A 21,702-nucleotide genomic window follows, 5' to 3' on the forward strand; every position below is an offset into this window, starting at 1 on the left:
CTCAGACACAAAGCGGCAGGAGTAATCCTTGCCTCCCGGGGCTGCTGAGGATCAAACAAGATTATGGACGTCTAAGTGCCTTATCAGTAATGAAGCACTGACCCGATGCTGAGAGCTACAAGTACTCGCCGTCACCTTCCGACATCAGTGACTTACGGTGGTGTCTTACCCAGCGTGGACCAGCATATAGGAGACAAACCTCCAGGCTTGTTCCCGCTTCTCGGGATTGTAGGTAAAGGGACTCTCCAGGATGCCTGTGTCCAGGGTGATCCACTGTTTCTGAGGCTTCCACACGGCATAGTAAATAAACACCACCAGCTGCCAGGGAGGGGCAGACAAGAATGTTAACCACCTTCAGCAGAGGGTGGCCCCGGAAGAGCCCACGGGCACTACTACTTTGCTCTCAAACACTCAGCTCTCAAGTGGGCCCCTCTGTTGCATGTGCTCAGGAGATGACAGGAATTGGGGCACCTGGGTGGCTCAGTGGGTTAAAGCCTCTGCCTTCAGCTCAGGCTATGATCCCAGGGTCCTGGGATTGAGCCCCTCACTGGGCTCTCTGCTCAGCGGGGAGCCTGCTTCCCCCTCTCTCTCTCTCTGCCTGCCTCTCTGCCTACTTGTGATCTCTCTCTGTCAAATAAATAAAGTTTAAAAGAAGAAAAAAAAAAGACAGGAATTAAATGTCCTCGCCGTATATCTGACCATGTCACTGGTCATATCCCACTTCTCCAGTGATGAGAAGCAGCCCTAGGCCAAATATAAAGGCTCTTTCCAAACCCCTCTACCCCTTACGTATCCTCCACCCCTATCTTCCCACACCCAACATTCTGTCTTTCACTTCCAAGTTATTATGAAATTAAGTCGCTGCTGGCCTCCAAGGAACAGAATAGGGAAAGGGAACGATAATGACTCTACAGCACAGAAGCCCAGCAAACATGACCTTAACGGAGTGAGGGAGGTTCAGGTTGCCAGGGATGTCATGGGGATGTCCCATACTCCCCAATGTGACATGAGGACAAAGGCACTTCGCCTCTGTATGTTCCTCCCCAAAACCTGTTAATTCCAATCTAATCAGAAGGAAAACCTCAGACAAGCCCAGACTGGGCAATTGTCTACAGAAATCTGGCCCGTACTCCTCAAGACTATCAAAGTCATGAAAAACAAAGACAGACTGAGACAACTGTCACAGATGAGAGGGCACTGGGGAGCCACAGGAACATACTGCAAGGTGATACTCTGGGTTGGAGGGTACAGAAGGGACAGAAAAAAGACATTAATGGAAAAGCTGGTAAAAATGCATATTAAAAACTCCAAAGGAAGCCTGCAGTTTAGTTAATAGTAGTATACACATGTCAGTCTCTTCATTTTGACAAATGTGCTATGGAAATGTAAGGTATTAACAGTGGGAGAAAGGAAGTGAGACCTACACAGGAACTCTCTGCACTATCTTTGTAACTTTTCTATAAAGCTAAAATTAATCCAAAATAAAAAGTTTATCCCAAAAACTTTTATTTGAAAAACAGATCTTTCTGTGAGAGAACAGGCATCCCAGCACCCGCCCCATAACTCTTCTATAGAGAACTGCCCTCTCCACAGCACAGACCCCGGTGGTCATGTTCGGTATCATGTGACCTTATCCTATTATTCCCCAATTCCCACACTCGCTGGTTAATGTTGTGTTAACTTGGCGAGACCATGACACTCAGAGAGATTTGATCAAACATCATTCTGGATGTTTCTGTGAAGGTATTTTTTAGATGAGATCAACATTTAAATCAATAGCCTTTGAGTAAAGCAGATTACCCCCCATAACGTGGGGCCACATCAGTTGAAAGCCTTAATAGACCAGACTGACCTCGTCTGAGGGAAAGGGAATTCTGCCAGTATGACTGCCTCTGAACTCCAATGGCAACTCTTACTCCTAGGTCTCCATTCTGCTGGCCTACCCTATATTTTTAACTTGCCAAGCTTCCATAATGGCACAAGCTATTTCCTTCAAATGAACCAATCTCCCTCTCAATATACATGTGTAAATAGGTAGATGGATGGATGAATAGAGAGATATAGATAATAGATGATAGATAGATAATATGTTTATGTTTTTGAATGTACACACCCTATTGGTTATGTTTTTCTTTAGAACCCTAATACAGTCCTTGATAAAGAAATTGAGACATTGGTGGGAATTAAGAGGATTACATTACATATGGACTTCCTAATGTCCCTGAAGTCACACCCACACATATCTATCCCCCACCCATTCTTTTATGAGACATCATGGTAGGTGCCATGAGGCTCAGAAGAAGCCCAGTCCCAGCCCAGTCACTAAATGTGACCTTGGGCAAGTCATTCCAGCTCTCTGGGCCTTGTACTCTTTTTCTGGACAACAAAGAGGCTGATGAGATCAGAGTCTGAAAACATACTACTTGCTGCCCACAGTAGGGGATCCCATTTTTTTTTTCCCTACTGAAACCTGGAGGCAGTCCTAGAGCTCTTCTGGTTAGGTGTCTCTGTTGGCTCCACAAAAAGACCTTAACCAATCAATCTGAGTTGGTTCATAAAACCAAACCAATTTGTGACCCCAAGATTATTTGGTTTCTAAAGCCCCAGCAACTAAAATGAAATGAAGCCACTGAAAACTATAGTCACTGCTGGGCAGTGAAAAGTAAAACTCAACTCTTGGCTGAAAGCGACTGCAATCATAGGAAAGACCCAAGGGGGCTCCAGAGAGGGTGAGGTTGAGTTCCGTGTGTGCTGGACTTGCCACCACTAAGCTCTCTTCCTTCCAGTCTCTCCTCTAAATGTGGTTGAAGCCCCTCCCCCCTTTCCCCTGGTCTTGTTGCAATTCCCCAGTGGTACTTGCTCTAGTGCCCACCGCCCAATATACCTCAGCAAGGCTGACGGAGATGATAAACACAGGGGGTGGGAGGCAGTTAGCTCTCTCCAAGTATGTTCTTCGGACCTTTTCAGGAAGCATCCATTTTGAGACAACCCTATGGACCTTTTTACTCTTGAAGGCTTCACGTCCACCGTCCTCTCTCATTTCCTGCTCTTCTTCCAGCTCTCCTTCCATGTCTCTATCCATATTCAGATTCATATCCTCCATCTCCAAATCATGATCAGCAGCCATTGTCCTGGGTCCTCCCTCCACCTGAAAGGGCCATGAAAGTCAAGGAAAAATAGATAACCTGATAGTCCTTGGGACATGCTCTTTCCTGAGCTCTCCGGTATAACCATTGATGGTTTCTAAGGCCTTTCCTATATACTGATAGAAGGCAACTTAAGATCTGGAGCCCAGATACTTATACTATCCATTCCCTCATCATCTGGTTCAATTGTGGCAAAGTACTAGGGTCTCCCCAAATGAGGGAGAAGACCCCCAGGGATCATTTCTGGTATCATCTATTGCTACCACCTGAAGGATGGACTAGAGCCTTGGAATAGAAACTCTACCTTGTATACCCTTTCCTTCCCCTCTGCCACTGACTGTCAAGTCAGCCATCAGCATAAGAGATGCCTTTGTCATAACGTGATACATCTCAGAGCTTACACCATACGCACTGCAGAACTGAACCCAATCTTGTCCACCTGGAGTAAATGGTCTCCTTTCCATTCTTAGGTCTCCTTTCCCTTCTTAGTTTCATCTTGCTTCTACTCAAAGGCCAGACATAGGTCTCTGGTTCCTGATTCAGAATCAAAAACAATTTACTGAGCAACTACTGTGTATCAGGAACTAAGCTGGGGCTTTCCCATCTATTGACTCATTGGACTTCCACAATAACCCCAGAAGGTAGGGTTTTGAAGTCCCATTTATAGATTAAAAAAAAAAAAAAAAAACTGAGCAGCCCAACCTGGACCCCTAAGAAAGATTCAAGCCTACACCTTTCTAAAATACCCGCACTGCCCATTCTTTAGCACACTTGAGGAAGGAAAGCCATTCCTTACTGGTTCTCCACGCACAAGGTCAATACCCTTGCTGAAACACATCTTCCCAACAACTCTCTGACATCTGGAGCTCTAATTTCCACATCTGGTATCCCCTTGAACTCAATCCTCAGCATTCAATTATTCAAGCATTTATTCAGTAAATATCTACAAACACCTACTATGTATCAGGCCATCATCTACCCCAAAGTGTTTATAATGTAATGGAGGAGACGGAGGTCAATAAAAATCATACAGATAACTGTATCATTACACCGTGATAGAGGACACCAAGCAGGTGGATAAGACACCAAGGGACACCTCACTGTAACAGTGAGGACAGATCCATATACTCTGTGCTTTCCCGGTGCCATGCCCTCAACCATGTTCTATCCATTTCCTGTTGGTCTGGTTCTGCTATTTTTTTTTACTCCTGGTTCAACTACTTAAATCACTCAAATGTTTCTGTGGTCAAGGGGGATGGTGCTCAAAAATGAAGGGGAAAAAATAATAAAAATAATGTTGCAAAATAGTACATAGAGTACAATCCAATTTTTGTAAAAAGTAGTGTACTGATACACATACAGGAAAAAATCCAGAGAATGAACCATGATTTTATCTGCATGGTGGGATTTCACTACATTTTTGCCCTCCATGGAGGAATGGATCCAGATTTTGTGGAGCCTGAAATGTAAACAATTTTTCTTTGGAAAAATAATATAAAATGAAAATTCCAAAATATAAAAATTACAAAAGTGGATACACGGCCTTTGAAGGAGCCCAAGCCCAGTGAGAGATCTGAAGGTTAAGCTTTATTAGCTTCAGAGAAAATCCACCTCTGTTTATATTTGCTTTTTTTTTTATTTTATTTTTAAGTGATCTCTACATCTGATATGAATTTTGAAGTTACAACCCCAAGATCAAGAGGGAGCCTGCTGACACATTCTACTGACTGAGCCAGCCAGGCACTCCTATTTTATTTTTTAAAATATATATTACTATTTTAATTAAAAAATAATAATAAAGCCATATCTATGACACCTTTACCTGATCCTAACATCTCAACTACTGCACTGTTTCTCCCCTCCCCTTTGTGGCCCAATGTCTTGAAGAAAGAATCTATACCCTAACCAGCTGGTCATCTGGATGCCCCACTGAAACTGATCTCCTGAGTTACGCCCATCAAACAAATCCACTTCCGGAGCGATGTGAGTCCCAACCATGAATGCAGAGTACTCTTGGCACTTCAGAATATATCCCCACTGCAAAATCTCACGTATTCCTCAGAATTACCTTAAGTAAAAAGAAGGCAATGATTATGTTCCCAATTCTTCTCATCTTCAACCTCCCTAACAGACTTTCCTGTTGAAATCTCTTCCTCCATCTTTCATCTCAATCATAATTCATTCACTGACTTCATTCTCCTGCTCCCCAGACACAGGCATTCCTTCTGCATGCCTCAATAACACTCTTTTCTTTTTAAGATTTTATTTATTTATTTGACAGGCAGAGATCAAAAGTAGGCAGAGAGGTGGTCAGAGAGAGAAAGGAAGGGAAGCAGGCTCCCTGCTGAGCAGAGAGCCCTATGTGGGGCTCAATCCCAGGACCCTGGAATCATGACCTGAGCCGAAGGCAGAGGCTTTAACCCACTGAGCCACCCAGGTGCCCCAACTCTCTTTTCTTGCAACTGGATTTCTCTAACTCGGTGAAGAGGAGTGAGCTAGTGGCAAGGTCACTAGACGACAGAACATGGGTTTTGCACTACTCAGACCCCGGGGAATGGCCTTGTCTTGTTTTTCTTTGCAACCCTAGGCAATGACCCTGGGACTGGTACCATGAACAGTAGAACAGTGGTTTCTAGGGGTGGGGAAAGGGGGAAATGGGGAGTTGTGGGTTTAATGACTACAAAGATTCAGTTTAGGAAGACAAAAAAGTTCTGGAGATGGATGGTAGTGAGAGTTTCACAACAAGGTAATGTAGTTAATGCCACTGAACTGTACACTTAAAAATGATTAAAATGGTAAATTTTAAGTTATGTACATCACACACACACACACACACACACACACACTAAATAATGCGAAACTTTCAAAGTCATTGTGAAGATCAGATCTAGTGTTTGTGTCACCAATATGGGCTTCACCAATGATATCTTATAATACTGATATTTTCAGTTCAGGTTAATGTATCTAAATTTCCTAAATGACCCCAAATAAAGTTTTTCACTATATATTTTTTTTAAAAAACATGATGGAGCCAGATATCTGGGATTAGAACACAGCTCTACTCCACACCAACTGTACATGTAGGTAAGTCACTTCAGTGTTCTGAGCCTCAAATTGCATTTTTTAAAGATTTTATTTATTTATTTGACAGAGAGAAATCACAAGCAGGCAGAGAGGCAGGCAGAGAAGCAGGCAGAGAGAGAGAGGAGGAGGAAGGCTCCCTGCCAAGCAGAGAGCCCGATGCCGGACTCGATCCCAGGACCCTGAGCGATCATGACCTGATCCGAAGGCAGAGGCTTAACCCACTTAGCCACCCAGATGCCCTCAAATTACATTTTTTTTAAATGTGGTAAAATACACATAACATAAAATTTACTACTTTAACCACTTTAAAGTGTACAATTCAGTGGCATTAAGTACATTTACAATGTTCTGCACTCATCACCTCCATCTCATTCAGAAACTTTTTTTTTTTTTGAAAGATCTCTTTTTCACTTTATTTTGTCAGAGAGAGAGCACAAGCAGAGGGAGAAGCAAACAGAGGGAGAAGCAGGCAGAGGGAGTAGCAGGCTCCCCCTGAGCAAAGAGCCCAACGTGGGGCTCAATCCCAGGATCCTGGGACCATAACCTGAGCTGAAGGCAGACACCTAACTGACAGAGCCACTCAGGCGTCCCTTGTTCAGGAACTTTTTCATTGCCCCAGGCAAAAACCCCGTACTCATTAAGCAATCTCTCTATAGCCACCTCGCTCCAGTCCAAGGCAACCCCTAATCTACTTTCTGTCTCTATGGATTTACTTACTCTGGATATTTCATGGAAATGGAATCATACCATGTGAGGTCTTTCGAGTCTGGCTTCTCTCTGTAGTAGTAATAAGTTTTCAAGGTTTATCTGGGTTTTGGCCTAGGTCAGTACTTCATTCCTTTTTTTTTTTTTTTTTTAAGTAAGTGCCACACCCAATGTGCAGCTTGAACTCACAACCCTGAGATCAAGAGTCTTGGGAAGGGGCACCTGGGTGGCCAGTGGGTTAAAGCCGCTGCCTTCGGCTCAGGTCATGGTCTCAGGGTCCTGGGATCGAGTCAGACATCGGGCTCTCTGCTCAGCAGGGAGCCTGCTTCTCTCTCTCTCTCTGCCTGCCTCTCTGCCTGCTTGTGATTTCTCTCTGTCAAATAAATAAATAAAATCTTTAAAAAAAAAAAAAGGAGTCTTGGGAAGGGACTTGTAGTCATGGGTGAAACAGGTGATGGGGATTAAGGAGGGCACTTGTGATGAGCAGCATCTGGTGTCCTACGTAAGTGATGAATCACTAAATTCTACACCTGAAACTAATATTACACTGTATGTTAACCAACTGGAATTTCATTAAAAATTTGAAATAGAAAAAAGAAAAAAAAAGAGTCACATGCTCTACTGACTGAGCCAGCCAGGCACCCTGTACTTCATTCTTTTTTATGGCTGAATAATTTTGCATTGAATAGATATATAAACACACCTTTTAAAACATTTTATTTATTCACTTTATAGATATAAGAGAGAAAGCGAGAGAGAGAGAGAGTAGCAGCAGGGCGGAGAGCAGAGGGCCAGGGACAAGCAGACTCCATGCTGAGCACAGAGCCCCACATGGGGCTCGATCCCAGAACCCGGAGATCATGACCTGAGCCGAAACCAAGAGTCAGACGTTCAACCAACTGTGCCACCCAGGGGCCCCTACAAACACATTTTGTCTATCCATGTGTCTGTTGCAGGACATTTAGATCTTTGATGACTATGAATGGAGCTGCTATGAACATTCCTGTGCATTGTTTGAATCCCTGTTTTCAGTTATTTGGGGTATGTACCTAGGAGTGGAACTGCTGAGCTATATAGTAATTCTATATTTAATTTACTGGGAAACTCTCAGATTCCATTTTAAAGTGGGGATAATTCAAAAAAATAGAAATAAAGTGGGGATAATGATAGAACTTACCTTGTAGTATTGTTGGAAAGACTGTTTGAGGCAATGCATGTAAAGCACTTAGAATAGTATCCGGCACACAGTAAACACTCCATAATTGTTAGTTATTATTCGCTAAGGATGGTTGCGTGGGTGTGTGGATGGTTGAGATGGACGGAAAGACAAATGGGGCTGAGTCTAGGGCCTATTTTCACACTGCAAGTTACTGGGAATCAACTCTTACCGATTTTATTTTTTAAAATAGTTCATTAGGCAGTTTCCACATTACAATAGATTATATTCAGTAAATTTAGGGAAGAAGAGAAATCCCCTTTTATGCTACTTTTCCCCAGCAACTTTTCTGAGAAGAAAGTTCCCTCCCCTACATCACCCAACCTCCCAGGGTCAGACACTAAGGCTGTAGACCTAACTATTTCATTAACTTTCCCTGAATGTTGTTGATTATTTCTAGATTTACAACTTCTCATAATTGGCAAAAAAAAAAAAAAAAAAAAAAAAAAAACCAGTGTGGATTTAAGATCTGTAGCTTTTAACAGCAAATATTAAAGCATTTAAAAAATAAGTTCAGGGGCAGGGGCACCTGGGTGGCTCAGTGGGTTGAAGCCTCTTCCTTCAGCTCAGGTCATGGTCTCGGAGTCCTGAGATCGAGCCCCGAGTCAGGCTCTTTGCTCAGCGGGGAACCTGCTTCCTCCTCTCTCTCTGCCTGCCTCTCTACTTGTAATCTCTGCCTATCCAATAAATAAACAAAATCTTAAAAAAAAAAAGTTCAGGGGCACCTGGGTGGTTCAGTGGGTTAAGCATGAGACTATTGGTTTAGACTCAACTCATGATCTCAGTATTATGGGATCAAGCCCCATGTCAGGCTCTGCACGTAGGGAGGAATCTGCTTGTCCTTCTCCCTCTGCTCCTCCCTCCCCATCCCTCCACCTCCCCCACCTCCACTCACACTTTCTCTCCTATAAAACAAATTTCAAAATCTTTAAAAATTAATAATAGTAAGTTCAAGGGCACCTGGTTAGCTCAGACAGTAGAGCGTGCAATTCTTAATGTCAAGGTTTTAAGTTTGAGCCCAGCATTGGGTGTAGAGATTACTTTAAAAAAAAGTAAAATAAAGGGCACCTGGGTGGCTCAGTGCGCTAAGCCTCTGCCTTTGGCTCAGGTCATGATCTCAGGGTCCTGGGATGAGTCCCTCATCCAGCTCTCTGCTCTGCAGGGAGCCAGCTTCCTCCTCTCTCTCTCTCTCTGCCTGCCTGTCTGCCTACTTGTCATCTCTGTCTGCCAAATAAATGAATAAAATCTTTAAAAAAAAAAAAAGTAAAATAAAACCTTTAAATCAGCGAATAAAAGTAAGTTCAGTTAGGGATTTTAACGTTGTATTAATAAGCTCTATGTAAATTAAATTCCCATACACGATCATTTTATGAGGAAATAAAATTCTACACTGTTAATACAACCGTATAGCTAAAAAGGAGCTTAAAAAACAAAAAAAACTAATGGGCGCCTGGGTGGCTCAGTGGGTTAAAGCTGCTGCCTTCGGCTCAGGTCATGATCTCAGGGTCCTGGGATGGAGTCCCGCATCGGGCTCTCCACTCAGCGGGGAGCCTGCTTCCTCCTCTCTGCCTGCCTCTCTGCCTGCTTGTGATCTCTGTCTGTCAAATAAATAAATAAAAATCTTTATTAAAAAAAAAACTAAGGATTACATTTCCTCAAAATTTTCTGTCCTCTAGATTTCAAATTTTCTAGAAATTTTACAGCATCAAGCCCAGTATTTTAGAGAAATGTATTTCCTGTGCTACAAAGATACCTAACCCATTCAGCTCTGCCAAGACTCACCATGGGTCTGTTTTCTTCCTCTGCACATACAGCAAAGGGATCAGACATGTAGTAGTTCAGCCACTTCAGCAGCTAGCAACAGATGAAAATGTTGGTCGCACCTGCAGCATGTTGGTTTTATCTCTCTTCTCAGCAATGGTCACACTCTGAGTTCAAGCCCTGTCTGTGTGCCCTGTTCTTCGGAAACCAGGAGCACCTCCTTGGTTAAGCATCTCTGACATCTTCAGGGCTCACAGGTGTGCTTTCAGACTGTGGCATTCCCTGGCCCTCCCACTCCTGTTTATCTTCTGCTCCCACACCTGAATTCCTGAGCACAGTTCACCACCTTGGAAACATTCCTGATCAAACAATGAAAAGATGATCCCAAAAAAAGAGAAAGAAAGTGAAGGATTATCCATACTCATAAAGCTGTGGGAAATGGGTGCAGCATAATTTTGGAAGGCAACTGGGCAGAACCTAGATGCTATGAAAAGCATATACTTTCCAACAGAAACACCGTACTCCTAGAAATCTATCCTGCAAATGTATTTGAGCCAGTACACAAAGCTGTATACCAAAGATGTTCAGTGTGGAACTACTTATAGTAGTGAAAACTTACAGAGAACCAGAATGTACTTCAATTGGGTTGTTGTATTTTCTGATGGTTCTAATTCTTAGAATGAGCCCCTATGGTCTCCTCTTCCTTATACTGTGCTGAAATGTGCCCACTAGTACCTCTGCTTCTGGGTCCAAGGTTTTCCTCCCTAGGCTAATCTAAGGCTCTGCCATTAATTTTGTCCTTGCATGGGTGTGGTCCGGATAATCCACAAGCTCTACAGGTCAGAGTTGGGACAGAGTTTCTGGAAGCATGCTTTTTTTTTTTAAGATGAATTTTTGATGGTCCAATCACATAAAGCAGGAGTCTCAAAATAACTCGGCAATGATTACAACACATCATAGTCCAACAGAGACATAAAAGCCTCACATCTATCAAATTATTCACTTGGTCACTTTCAACACCGTGTTACATGTGGAATGGAATTATTTACTGCACTGACTGGGCTTTCTTACTCATTAAGCAAAGATCATCCAAGTTTCTTGAGCTTCCTTTAATGTTGGCTTAATGTTATGCTTCACCTCCTACCTTTTATCTTTAGCAGGTGGCTGTCAACTCTGTTGAAATCAATCTTTCTCGGTCTCTCTCTCTTTCTCTCTCTGACTCTCTCTCCCTCTCTTTCACACACACACATAGACACATGTGCACAGACACACATGCACACACACACACATACAGGTCAAAACCGGGTGGCACTGTTGTGAAAAGTTCTCATCCTGCCAGTATGAACAATGAGGGGAGATTGTTAAAAAGAATGCTGGAAGAGTAGAAAAGACTCATAGCCATCAAACTAAAAATATGTTCCCCCTGTGCACCAAAAGCTTAAGACCTTCCCTTCATGCTTGGCAAGTTTCCCTTTTCTTTTTCTTTTTTTTTTTTTTTTAAGTAGGTGCCACACCCAACATGGTGCTCGAATTCACAACCCTGAGATCAAGAGTCACATGCTCTACCCACTGAGCCAGCCAGACTTGCCGGCAAGTATTCTTAAGAGGAAAAGTGGAAAGAAGTTTCCTGCATCCTGACTGTATCTGGGGTAAGTATTGTTCATGTTATGAATCATAAAGCCATTGTGTTGGCCAAGGATTGGGAAGGGTGGGGCCATGCTCATTTACCCAGAGCACTCTTCTGCTTAACCAAAAAAAAAAAAAAAAAAGGTAAAAAAAGATTTCCACAAGGAGATTTACACAGGAGATCCTTGACAATAGCAAGGGATTTTTCCAAAGACTTTCCAGGAGACTTAATATAACCTACAGTGTCTCCCAAAATTATGTTGTAAATTATAGCTGGAAAATTTTTAAGTGATTGCATTTCAGACCCTAAGTAATTCTATAATTAGAGATGTAAGGTTATTTATAAAGTTTGTTATGTGAGGAGTGTTAATTAACCACATTCAACACTTTGCACCTAAGGTCCCAAAGAAGAAAAGAGAATAGAACCTCAGTTAGTGAATTGTGCCTCTTCATCTTTAAGTAAAATTTACCCTCTCTCTCAAAAAGCAGTTCCTGCACTGGTTGAAGCACTCATTAAAACAACTTCCCAAGGCACTATTCCTTGTATCTATCTGACATATATGGTAGATCGCTTGGTATCAAAGATCCTAGGCACTACTGAACTTGACATTCCATGCCAAGTGGCACCACTGAACTTGACATTCCATGCCAAGTTTATCCATAATTTCTATTTGTGGCCACACAAAAAAGAAAAGAAAAGATAAAGAAAAACATCACTTTCTCAAGCTTCACTTTTTTCTCATTTCTATTTCTGGCACTATCAAGTGATTTATTTTTAGGAGTCTTTTCTACTCCTCCAATAAGAAACAGATTTTAGTCACTGCATGCATGGTTACCTAGAGGCTGGAAACTCGTACAGAAGAGTAAAATCACGTGAGACATCGAAGTGGCATGGCAGGCTTGGCTCACTCACTAGCAAAGGACTGGTTCCAGCAGTCATTCAATTCACATCCCTTTACAATGGCCTTTTGGGGGCAGCTAATAAATTGCAAAAACTGTTAAGTGCTGAAGCTGCAAATGTCAAGGGCTCCCAGTGTCTTCTTTGGTAACATTTATATAATGGCCCTTTGTCAGGGCTCTTGGGGAATTCTTCATCTCACGAATCCTGGCAGGCAGCTAGGACCACTTCCTGCTACCGAAGGTAAAAATCCCCACTCCCTTCGGTTCCAGGTTTCCAGGCAGCTAAGGTTCAGGTCCTGGCTTAGTCTTCACCAATCAGCAGCACTTGCTGTGGATTTTGGAGGCTGGAGCTTGACACCTGGCTAAGTTCTTTATAGCAGTGCACTATAGAGAGTAGCATACCTAAGTGTCCATGCCCCCCGGTGCCAGCTGTATCTTCTATGCAGGTGGCAGCAATGAGCACGCAGGAGCAGCAGCCAGAGCAAGGGGACCATCTGCACCTACTTGGCCCTGGGATGTGATTTTAGTGTAGTTCTAGGTGCCTGGTCTTCTTTTGTCTTGGCTTATTTTCCCACCCTTGTTTCAGCAGCATTCCAATGATTTTGTAACCTACCTGTGACCCTGTGGTATATACTAAGATATATATATTTGGTCTTTATCCCCAGTTCCCCCACACAGAGCTCCTAAAACCCTTGGAATTTCCTGACAGGGTTGGGAGGGACCAGCTTCTGTTATTCACAATAAGTCCTTTTCAACCAGACCTGAGTTTAGGCTAAGGAAGTGACTCTTGGAGGATGGGAGCTGACTGCCTGAGGAAATAACCATGTGATGAGAGTGGTGGAACGTTCAGCCCCATCTCTGGGAAGGGAAGAAGGGCTAGAGATTTGAGTTTAATCAGTAATAGTCAATGACCAATCACACCCATGTCATGGATACTCCATGAAAACCCCAAACAGAAGATTCAGAGAGCTTCCAGCCTGGTAAACACAGGAAACACCCAGAAAGCATGTGAAAGCTCTGTATCCTTTCCCATCCACCTGGCCCCACGCATCTCTTCCATGTGGCTGTTCTTGAGTTGTATCCTTTATATAAAAACCAGTAATAATCAATAAAGCCCTCTCCTAAGTTCTGTGAGCTATTCTAGAAAATTCTTTTTGGTTTGTTTGTTTCAAATTTATTTATTTATTTGTAATTATTTTTTATTATATTCTGTTAGTCACCATACAGTACATCATTAGTTTTTGATGTAGTGTTCCAAGATTCATTGTTTATAACAACACCCAATGCTCCTTGCAATATGTGCCCTCCTTAATACCCAACACCAGGCCAACCCATCACCATGCTAACCCATCCCCCCACCTCTCTCCCCTCTAAAACCCTCAGTTTATTTCTCAAAGTCCAGAGTCTCTCATGGTTCATCTCCCCCTCCGATTCCCTCCCTTCATTTTTCCTTTCCTTCTCCCAATGTCCTCCATGCTATTCCTTATGTTCCACAAGTAATGTTTCAGCAAATTATTAAGCCCAAGGAGGGGGTCACCCCAATTTCTAGCCAGTTGATCAGAAGCCCAGACCCACAATGGGCATCTGAAGTGGAGAGCAGTCATAGGGCACTGAACCCTTAATCGGGGGGGTAGTTGGTGTCAGAATTCCTTGGCATGAAAAATCCACATATTTGGTGTCGGAAGTGTGAGTAGGAGTTGAGATATTGTTTTTCTTTTTCTTTTTTTTTTTTTTAAGATTTTATTTATCTATTTGACAGACAGAGATCACAAGTAGGCAGAGAGGCAGGAAGCAGGCTCTCTGCTGAGCAGGGAGCCCAATGCAGGGCTGGATCCCAGGACCCTGAGATCATGACCTGAGCCAAAGGCAGAGGCCTAACCCACTGAGCCACCCAGGCACCCCGAGATACTGCTTTTCTTTTCCTACCCAACGTGATTTCAATAAAATTAATTTACTGGAGTCATCAGCAAAAATTAGTTTCTGTCCCCTGCAGCCAAGAACCTAACTAACACCTAAATACCCAAGAAACTCTTCTAAACTCTACCTGGGGTCTTCCTGTCACAAGTTAAACTCACTTCTTGTTCTGCATTAGGGAGACACAGCGTGGGAGGGCACAGAACCAGGAGACTTGCTTTCTGGTCTAGACTCTGCCACTTTCTGGCTGTGTGAGCTGGAGCCAGTCCCTCTCTCACCTGTGCCAGGAAATGGACAGTCTGTACCAGACCAATAGTTCCCCAAACTAGTTCTGCCTTCAAATCCCCTCTAGCATTTCTTATTCTTTCTTTTTTTTTTTTTTTTAAGATTTTATCTATTTATTTGTCAGAGAGAGAGCGTGAGAGTGGGAGCACAAGCAGGGGAAACAGCAGGCAGAGGGAGAAGCCCTGAGCCACCCAGATCTCCCAAGCAACTGTTTTTCAGCATTTGTTTCTATACAGCTTCCTGGCTTCTCTCCTGAAAAAAACTAATTTGATAGCTGTAGCAGATCTCTGACAGGTGACATGGAGGCAGCAGCACCTTTGAGACCCACAAACTAAGGACTCCAGGTTCCATTCATACCACAAACTCTGTATTCTTCCAGTGGAAAGCAGAGTCAGTTTTACTGCTGTATTCCTTGTGCCCCGAAAGTTCCTGGCACACAGGAGGTGTTCAGAAAATACTAGCATCTGCGTAAGGGTAAACAAACTCTCTGCAACTTTTCTGTAAATCTAAAATTATTCCAAAATAAAAAGTTTATGTAAAGAATACTGGAAGGAAGAAATCTGTCCAGACAACATTAACCAAGAGTCTTGTATCATTTTATGTTGAAAAGTGCCTTCTACCACCCTTTTCCTCTGCACCCCACCCCACCCCACCCCCACATCATTCTGCCATCACTGAACCATCAGAGGAGACCAGCAAAGCCACCATCTTGTAAAGGCTACCAAAGGGCTTGTCACCTGTCTTTGTGCTTGGCACTGTGAAGACCCGAGTTCTGCTCCCGGCATACCCCTTAATTTCACTGTGCCACAGTTTCCTCGGCTATAAAATACACCCCCTTTCTCCCCTCAGTATCTTACAGAATTATTGTAAGAAGCAAATGAAATAGGAAGAGTTGCCATAATAGTGAGCACTTACTAGGGGCATCTGGGTGGCTCAGTGGGAAGCGTCTGCCTTTGGCTCAGGTCATGATCCCAGGGTTCTGGGATCGAGCCCCAGGTCAGGCTCCTTGCTGAGCCAGGAGCCTGCTTCTACCTCTGCCCTTCCTCCTGCTCCTTTTCTCTTTCTCTTGCTCAGTCTCTCTCTCTCTCTCAAATAAATAAATAAATACATCTTTAAAAAAAAATAGTGAACACTTACAGACTTTTTAAAAGATTTTATTTATTTATTTTTCAGAGAGAGAGAGAGAGAGAGCGCGCACACAAGCAGGCAGAGCAGCAGGCAGAGGCAGAGAGAGAAGCAGGCTCCCCACTGAGCAAGGAGCCCAACGTAGGACTCTATCCCAGGACCCTGGAATCATGACCTGAGCCAAAGGCACCGGCTTAACCAACTGAACCTCCCAGGTGTCCTGCACTTACAGATTCTACGCTAAACACCTGATGAGCCTTCTCTTCATTAATTTTCACAAGAACCTTATAAAACAGGATAATAACAAAAAACAAAAGTTAAAAAAAAAAATAAGATCATAACACCCCCATTGTATAGATAAGGAAACTCAGGCTTCCAAAAGAACTTGATCAAGATAACCCAGCCAGTGAGGGGAGGGCTCGGAGAACAGCCCTGGGTGTCTCACTTCACAGACCTTGTGTGTTCCTCTGTCCTGCGATTTCTGGGCACCAGGTGTTAAAGAAGTGGACATCTTTATTTAGCTTATTTTCATCCCATCCTTCCCTCTACCCTCATCTCCCTCTTCTTCCTCCAGCTCCCCAAACAGACCTGGACTAGAGCCCAGGAGTTTCCAAATAGGAGCCATGGAAGTGGCAAGTCCTCAGCCCAGAGTCTGGGGCTCCCACTGCTGCCCCAGGGAGTCGGGATAGACACAGGCACCCAGGAAGGGAAAAGCATCTGCCTCTCCAAGAACCCAAATGTCTAAGTCAGGCTCCCCTTCCCTCCTTCACCTCACCCAGGAGAGCACAGGCGAGGCCACCCACCTTAGGACAACTCGTCTTTGGCAGAAGAGACTTTGGATCATGAGTTTGTGCTGCTTTCCTAGTTGCATTCACACGAGTAGGTTTTAAATATCTGAATTGTTTCTTTAAAGAGCTGGCCCCACCCACTGATTGGTACCAGGCGGGCCCCAGCCAAGGCTGAGTCCAGCCTTGATGTGGCCTGGGAGCCCAGGAGGCTGAGCGGCAGTCTGTGCTGGGTGTACCCAATTTTCGCCCAGCTGGGCCTGGTGGGGAGGCTTTTGGTGGTGTTGCTAGGCAACCTGGGTAATTAGAGAGGCCACGGATTGGGCTTCTAGGCCACAGAGATTAACAGTCTCCTTCATCACGCTGCAAACCATCATTATGGCCCGTTCCAGAGGCCTGCAGCAGTCTCTGTGGTTATAGCCTGAAAGAGCACTTTTTTAGCTACAGAAATAAAGAACCAGCTTTTCAATATTATGGGTTTGTGGCTGTGGTTGTTTTCTTCTTGCTACATCTCTGAGGATACACTCGGAATAAATAAGCAGATGATTTAAAAACAAACAAACAAACAAACAGACGCCTTCAAAAACCTTTTCCAAAAGTTTTTCTTACTCCTAAAGCAAAGCAAACTTGCACTCACTGTGAGGGCAACTAAGGTAGAGACATCCTGCTTCCTGAGGTCTGTGTGCGCCCACGACACGGTAAAAGCTGCTTCCTTGGAAACCCACGCAGCTGGGGCTGTGGTTCAGGGTGGGGGAATCATGGCCTTGGTCCCGAACAAGGCCTCTCAGCAGAATAATCTCTGTCTTTCCCACTCAACAACAATCACAATACCCCCCTTCCCAGGCTCCAGCCACTTTCACTTACACTATTTCAATGGTCCCTCCTTGCTGCTCTGTGAGGATGACGTCATACTCCTCCCATTTTACAGATGAACCACTAAAGCAAAAGAGTCATCCCTGATCATATAGCAACCTAGTCACACCAAAGCTGAGACACAAACCCATTTTTCTGAGGCTAGAGGGGCTCTCCCCCATCCTCACTGTTTCCCCCAGCACTACCTAGGGTAGGACATACAACTTTGTACCTGATCACAGTATAAGTTATAGTAGTAACAATACTCACTGGCATAGAGACACAAGAACTATCATATCTATCATATCATATCATATACATATTATACTATTCTCCACACATCACCCTTGCTGATTGTGGCCAGTCTTCCAAAGCTGCCTCCCGTACACTAAGGAATACAGTCTGGAAGAATTCCCAGAGCTGGACACCCTATTTAAGTAGCTTAACCCAGTCTACCAGAGGACAGGGCTGAAGGGAAACACTGATCCTGAGCCATCTCCGCCTTCATTTGGGGAGTTGACTCTGTTGGACGGCATTCTGATACTATTCCGTCAGTCCTGTGACTAAAGAGGCAGAATCATGGCTCTCATTAGGTATTTGTAGTTACTCTTCAAAAGGGCTTTCACTGCCTCATCTACCATGTTCCTGGTCCATCGATAGTGACCAGCTGTGCAAGACTGCAGAGGACTAGGGATTTCCTGGGATGTGGGGCTTGGGATGCTAAAATCAGGACAGTCCTGGGCAAACTGAAGACAGTCACTTCTCATAGATCACCTCCATCAGAATCATCTAGGGATGTCAGGGGAAGATAGCTGGTTCTCTCATCCTGGCAGTGGTTCCTAACCTTGGCTACACATCAGAATGATCTGAGAAGATTGTAAAAAAAAATGTTGACATCGGGCTCATGAGCCCAGCTCGTCCACCAATAGTATCAGAGCTTCCGGGACTAGGGCCCAAGTGCTGGTATATTTTAGCGTTCAGTCCAGACTAAAAACCCCTACCCTAGAGATTTGGATTCAGAGGGTCTGAGCTGGGGTCTTGCCCAGGAATCTCCATACCTTTTGACAGCTCCTCAAGGGATGCTTATGTATACTGTGGTTTGAGAAGCTGTGGTTTGAGAAGCAGTGAATTCTTATGTGATGTGTGCATTCACTGGATAAGCACTCCCTGAATGTCTTATGTACGTTGGGCTCTGGAAACATAAGAAAAAAAAACAAAAAACCCACCTCCTATTCCCAGGTCCTCCCTATCCAGGGAGGAATAAAGATCTGTAAATTGTCCCAACACAGTATACTGTGGCTTAGGTTTATAAGTGACTCAGCCCCATCAGGGTGATTACGGTTAATCAGTTCCCAGAAGCCTAGGGTGATAGATTACAGATGGCATCTATTATTTGCCATTCCTCCCACTAAGAGGTGGGGTTTATCTCTCCTGCCCTTGAATCTGGGCCAGCGCTGTGACAGGTTTAGGCCAGTAATATGGGGCAGAAGTAGCACATCCCAAGGCCAGGCCCTAAGAGATCTGTAGCCCCACTCTTGTTCTTTGTGGAAACCTAAGACCATAAGAAGGTTGACTACTGGGGCACGTGGCTAGCTCAGTTAGTAGAGCATGCAACTCTTTTTTTTTCTTAAGATTTTATTTATTTATTTGACAGACAGAGATCACAAGTAGGCAGAGAGGCAGGCAGAGAAAGAGGAGGAAGTAGGCTCCCTGCCAAGCAGAGAGCCTGATGCAGGGTTGGATCCCAGGACCCTGGGATCATGACCTGAGCCCAAGGCAGAGGCTTTAACCCACTGAGCCACCCAGACGCCCCGAGCACGCAACTCTTGATCTCTCGGTGTCATGAGTTCAAGCCCCACATGGGGTGTAGAGCTTACTATGAAAAAATATAAATAAGTAATTCAAAAAGAAAGTTGAGCACTGTGTATGATATGAGACTGAAAAATCATTGACCTCTACCTCTGAAACTTATAATGCATTTTATGTTAGTTAACTGAATTTAAATTAAAAAATAAAATTCTTGGGGGCATCTGGGTGGCTCAGTGGCTTAAGCCTCTGCCTTTGGCTCAGATCATGATCTCGGGGTCCTGGGATCAAGCCTTGCATCGTGCTCTCCGCTCAGAAGGGAGCCTGCTTCCCCCTCTCTCTCTGCCTGCTGCTCTGCCTACTTGTGATGTGTCTGTGTGTGTGTGTGTGTGTGTGTGTGAAATAAATAAATAAAATCTTTAAAAATAAATAAAGTTCTTGTGAAAGTAAGAAAGAAAAGTAAATCCCTAGAAATAATCAATTAATCAGTTCATTAATTCATTAAAAATTTAGAAAAGAAGCTTGATTACCCCGAAGCCACCATCCTATGATGAAGCCCAATTATTCATATGGAGACAGAGAGGCCATGCGGAAGGGCACCGAGATGCCAGACCTATGTATAAGTGAAGGCTTTTTTTTTTTAAGATTTATTTATTCGAGAGAGAGAATGCCTGTGTGTGGGAGTAGGGGGAGGGGCAGAGGAAGAGGTAAAGAATCTCCAAGCAGACTCCCTGCTGAGAGGAGGGGGTGGGGCTCACTCTCAGGACCCTGACTGAGATCATGTCCTGAGCGGAAACCAAGAGCCTGATGTTCAACGGACTGAGCCACCTGGGTGCTCCTAAGTGAAGTCTTCCTAGACCCTACAGCCCAGCCCATCCACCAACTAAAGACAGCCAAGTCAGTGACCCCGGATGACACCACACACAGCAGAACTACTCAGCAGGACTCTGCCCAAATTCCAGACCCACAGAATCAGGGCAAAATAAAATGATTACCCATCCCATACCATTCTGTCTTCCCATTGACATTGTTCATCTTGGTAACCCTCCACAGAGTAGACTGCTGGTGTCCTACCTGAAATATTCTCCATCTCAGCTTCCACTCCTGGCCCCCTCCAAAGCAAACCAATACAACCATAAATCAGACTACAGCAACTCTGCTTAAAACCTCTCAACGGTTCCTTGCTGTCTCTGAGACAAATACAGGATTCTTACCAAGACTGGTAAGGTCCTGCATGACCTCACATTGTTTTGCACACAAATCCGCATTAGATTTTGAAAAAGCTATGACCCTCACACACATTTTACAATAATGTCTAAAATTCTTTTTTACAAGTTAAAATAGGTACTAAGACAGAATTTGCTGGTGTAGTCTTATTAGAAACATGCTTTAGGTATATTTCCATCTAAACCTTGGAGTTACACATTTAGTTCAGTTTTTGGAAAACGTCTGTCATCTAATCCAATTGTCAAAGCCAATGTTCACTGTCCAACCGATTAGTCAAAGCAGAATAATTTTCTGTCTGTAAGAAAACCCACCTTCATTTTTAAACATTTCTATCAGTGAGTATATCTGCAGTGATATACAGTGAGTATATCCGAAGACAACCAATTCAGGTCCCAATTAATTCTACAATACACAGTTAATGAGCTAAGGCACTTCAATTTAAAGCAGAGTGGCATAATAGAGCACAAATTCTAGAGGGGAGGTTCTGGAGTTGAAGTCCTGATTCTGCCACATAATAGCTCTGTGACCTTGAGTAGCCTGTTAAACTTCTGGTTGCTGGGGCACCTGGCTGGCTCAGTCAGAAGAGTCCAGCTCTCAGTCTCAGGGTCATGAGTTTAAGCCCCACACTGAGTGTAGAGCTCACTTAAAAAATAATAATAAAATAAAATGAAAAGTAAATTTTAAGAGTCTGCAGTAAGGTACCACCCCTTCAGTTTATCTTATCTGATCCCTCAGGAACAAAGCACCCTCTACTTGTCCTTCTGGTTTTTATAGCCCTGGGCAATGCACCACTGAAAGTTTCAGGACAAATCTAGCAAAGCCAGAGAAAGGAAATAATGAAAGCAGAACTAGGGTCTCCTGCCTGGTTCCGCAGTAGAGCAAGGCAACCCTGAGCCTCAGGGTCTTGAGTTCAAGCTGCACGTTGGGCATGAAGCCCACAAAGAAAGAAAGGAAGAGAGAGAGAGGAAGGAAGGAAGGGAGAGAAAGAAGGAAGGAAGAAGGGAGGGAGGAGGAAGGAATGAGTTCACAAGAAGAACTTAAAAGAACCCAGTCAGGAGTGCTTGGGTGGCCCAGTGAGTTAGGTGTCCAACTCTTGATTTTATCTCAGGTCTTGATCTCGGGGTCATGAGTTCAAGTGCCACACTGGGCTGCATGCTGGCTGAGGGAACCTACTTAAAAATAAAAATAATAAAATCGAAAAAAAAAAAAAAAATCGAGTCAAGCAGATTGCTTTCAGGAGGGAATACCTGTGGAATCTGAGGGCCCGGAA

General features: G+C 43.9%; 1 protein-coding gene and 1 long non-coding RNA gene across 22 annotated transcripts in view; one reads left to right on the forward strand and one right to left on the reverse strand.

Moving 5' to 3' along the window:
- The window catches only part of LOC123387322, a 66,580-nt gene that overhangs the window by 43,129 nt on the left and 1,749 nt on the right, over positions 1 to 21,702 (forward strand). For 3 of the 7 annotated variants that reach the window (XR_006601718.1, XR_006601716.1, XR_006601719.1), the window contains 2 exons: positions 5,034 to 5,129; positions 11,418 to 11,561. This is a non-coding gene — a long non-coding RNA (uncharacterized LOC123387322). Of the gene's footprint in view, positions 1 to 5,033; positions 5,130 to 11,417; positions 11,562 to 15,810; positions 15,870 to 21,702 lie in introns of those variants that run through there. The other 4 variants (XR_006601717.1, XR_006601721.1, XR_006601722.1 and 1 more) reach the window with 3 other exon arrangements.
- The window catches only part of RHBDL2 (rhomboid like 2), a 55,808-nt gene that overhangs the window by 30,476 nt on the left and 3,630 nt on the right, over positions 1 to 21,702 (reverse strand). For 12 of the 15 annotated variants that reach the window (XM_045064237.1, XM_045064238.1, XM_045064230.1 and 9 more), the window contains exons 2-4: positions 9,934 to 10,271; positions 2,885 to 3,148; positions 170 to 318 (exon numbers count right to left, since the gene is read on the reverse strand). In XM_045064237.1, the coding sequence (XP_044920172.1) occupies positions 170 to 318; positions 2,885 to 3,148; positions 9,934 to 9,981 (461 nt within the window). In that variant the 5' untranslated portion in view covers positions 9,982 to 10,271. Of the gene's footprint in view, positions 1 to 169; positions 319 to 2,884; positions 3,149 to 9,933; positions 10,272 to 16,565; positions 17,671 to 21,702 lie in introns of those variants that run through there. The other 3 variants (XM_045064229.1, XM_045064233.1, XM_045064232.1) reach the window with 3 other exon arrangements.

This window comes from Mustela putorius, unplaced genomic scaffold (genome assembly GCF_011764305.1).
Source record: "Mustela putorius furo isolate JIRA1106 unplaced genomic scaffold, ASM1176430v1.1 tig00003853_pilon_pilon_pilon, whole genome shotgun sequence".
Taxonomy (NCBI): Eukaryota; Metazoa; Chordata; class Mammalia; order Carnivora; family Mustelidae; genus Mustela; species Mustela putorius.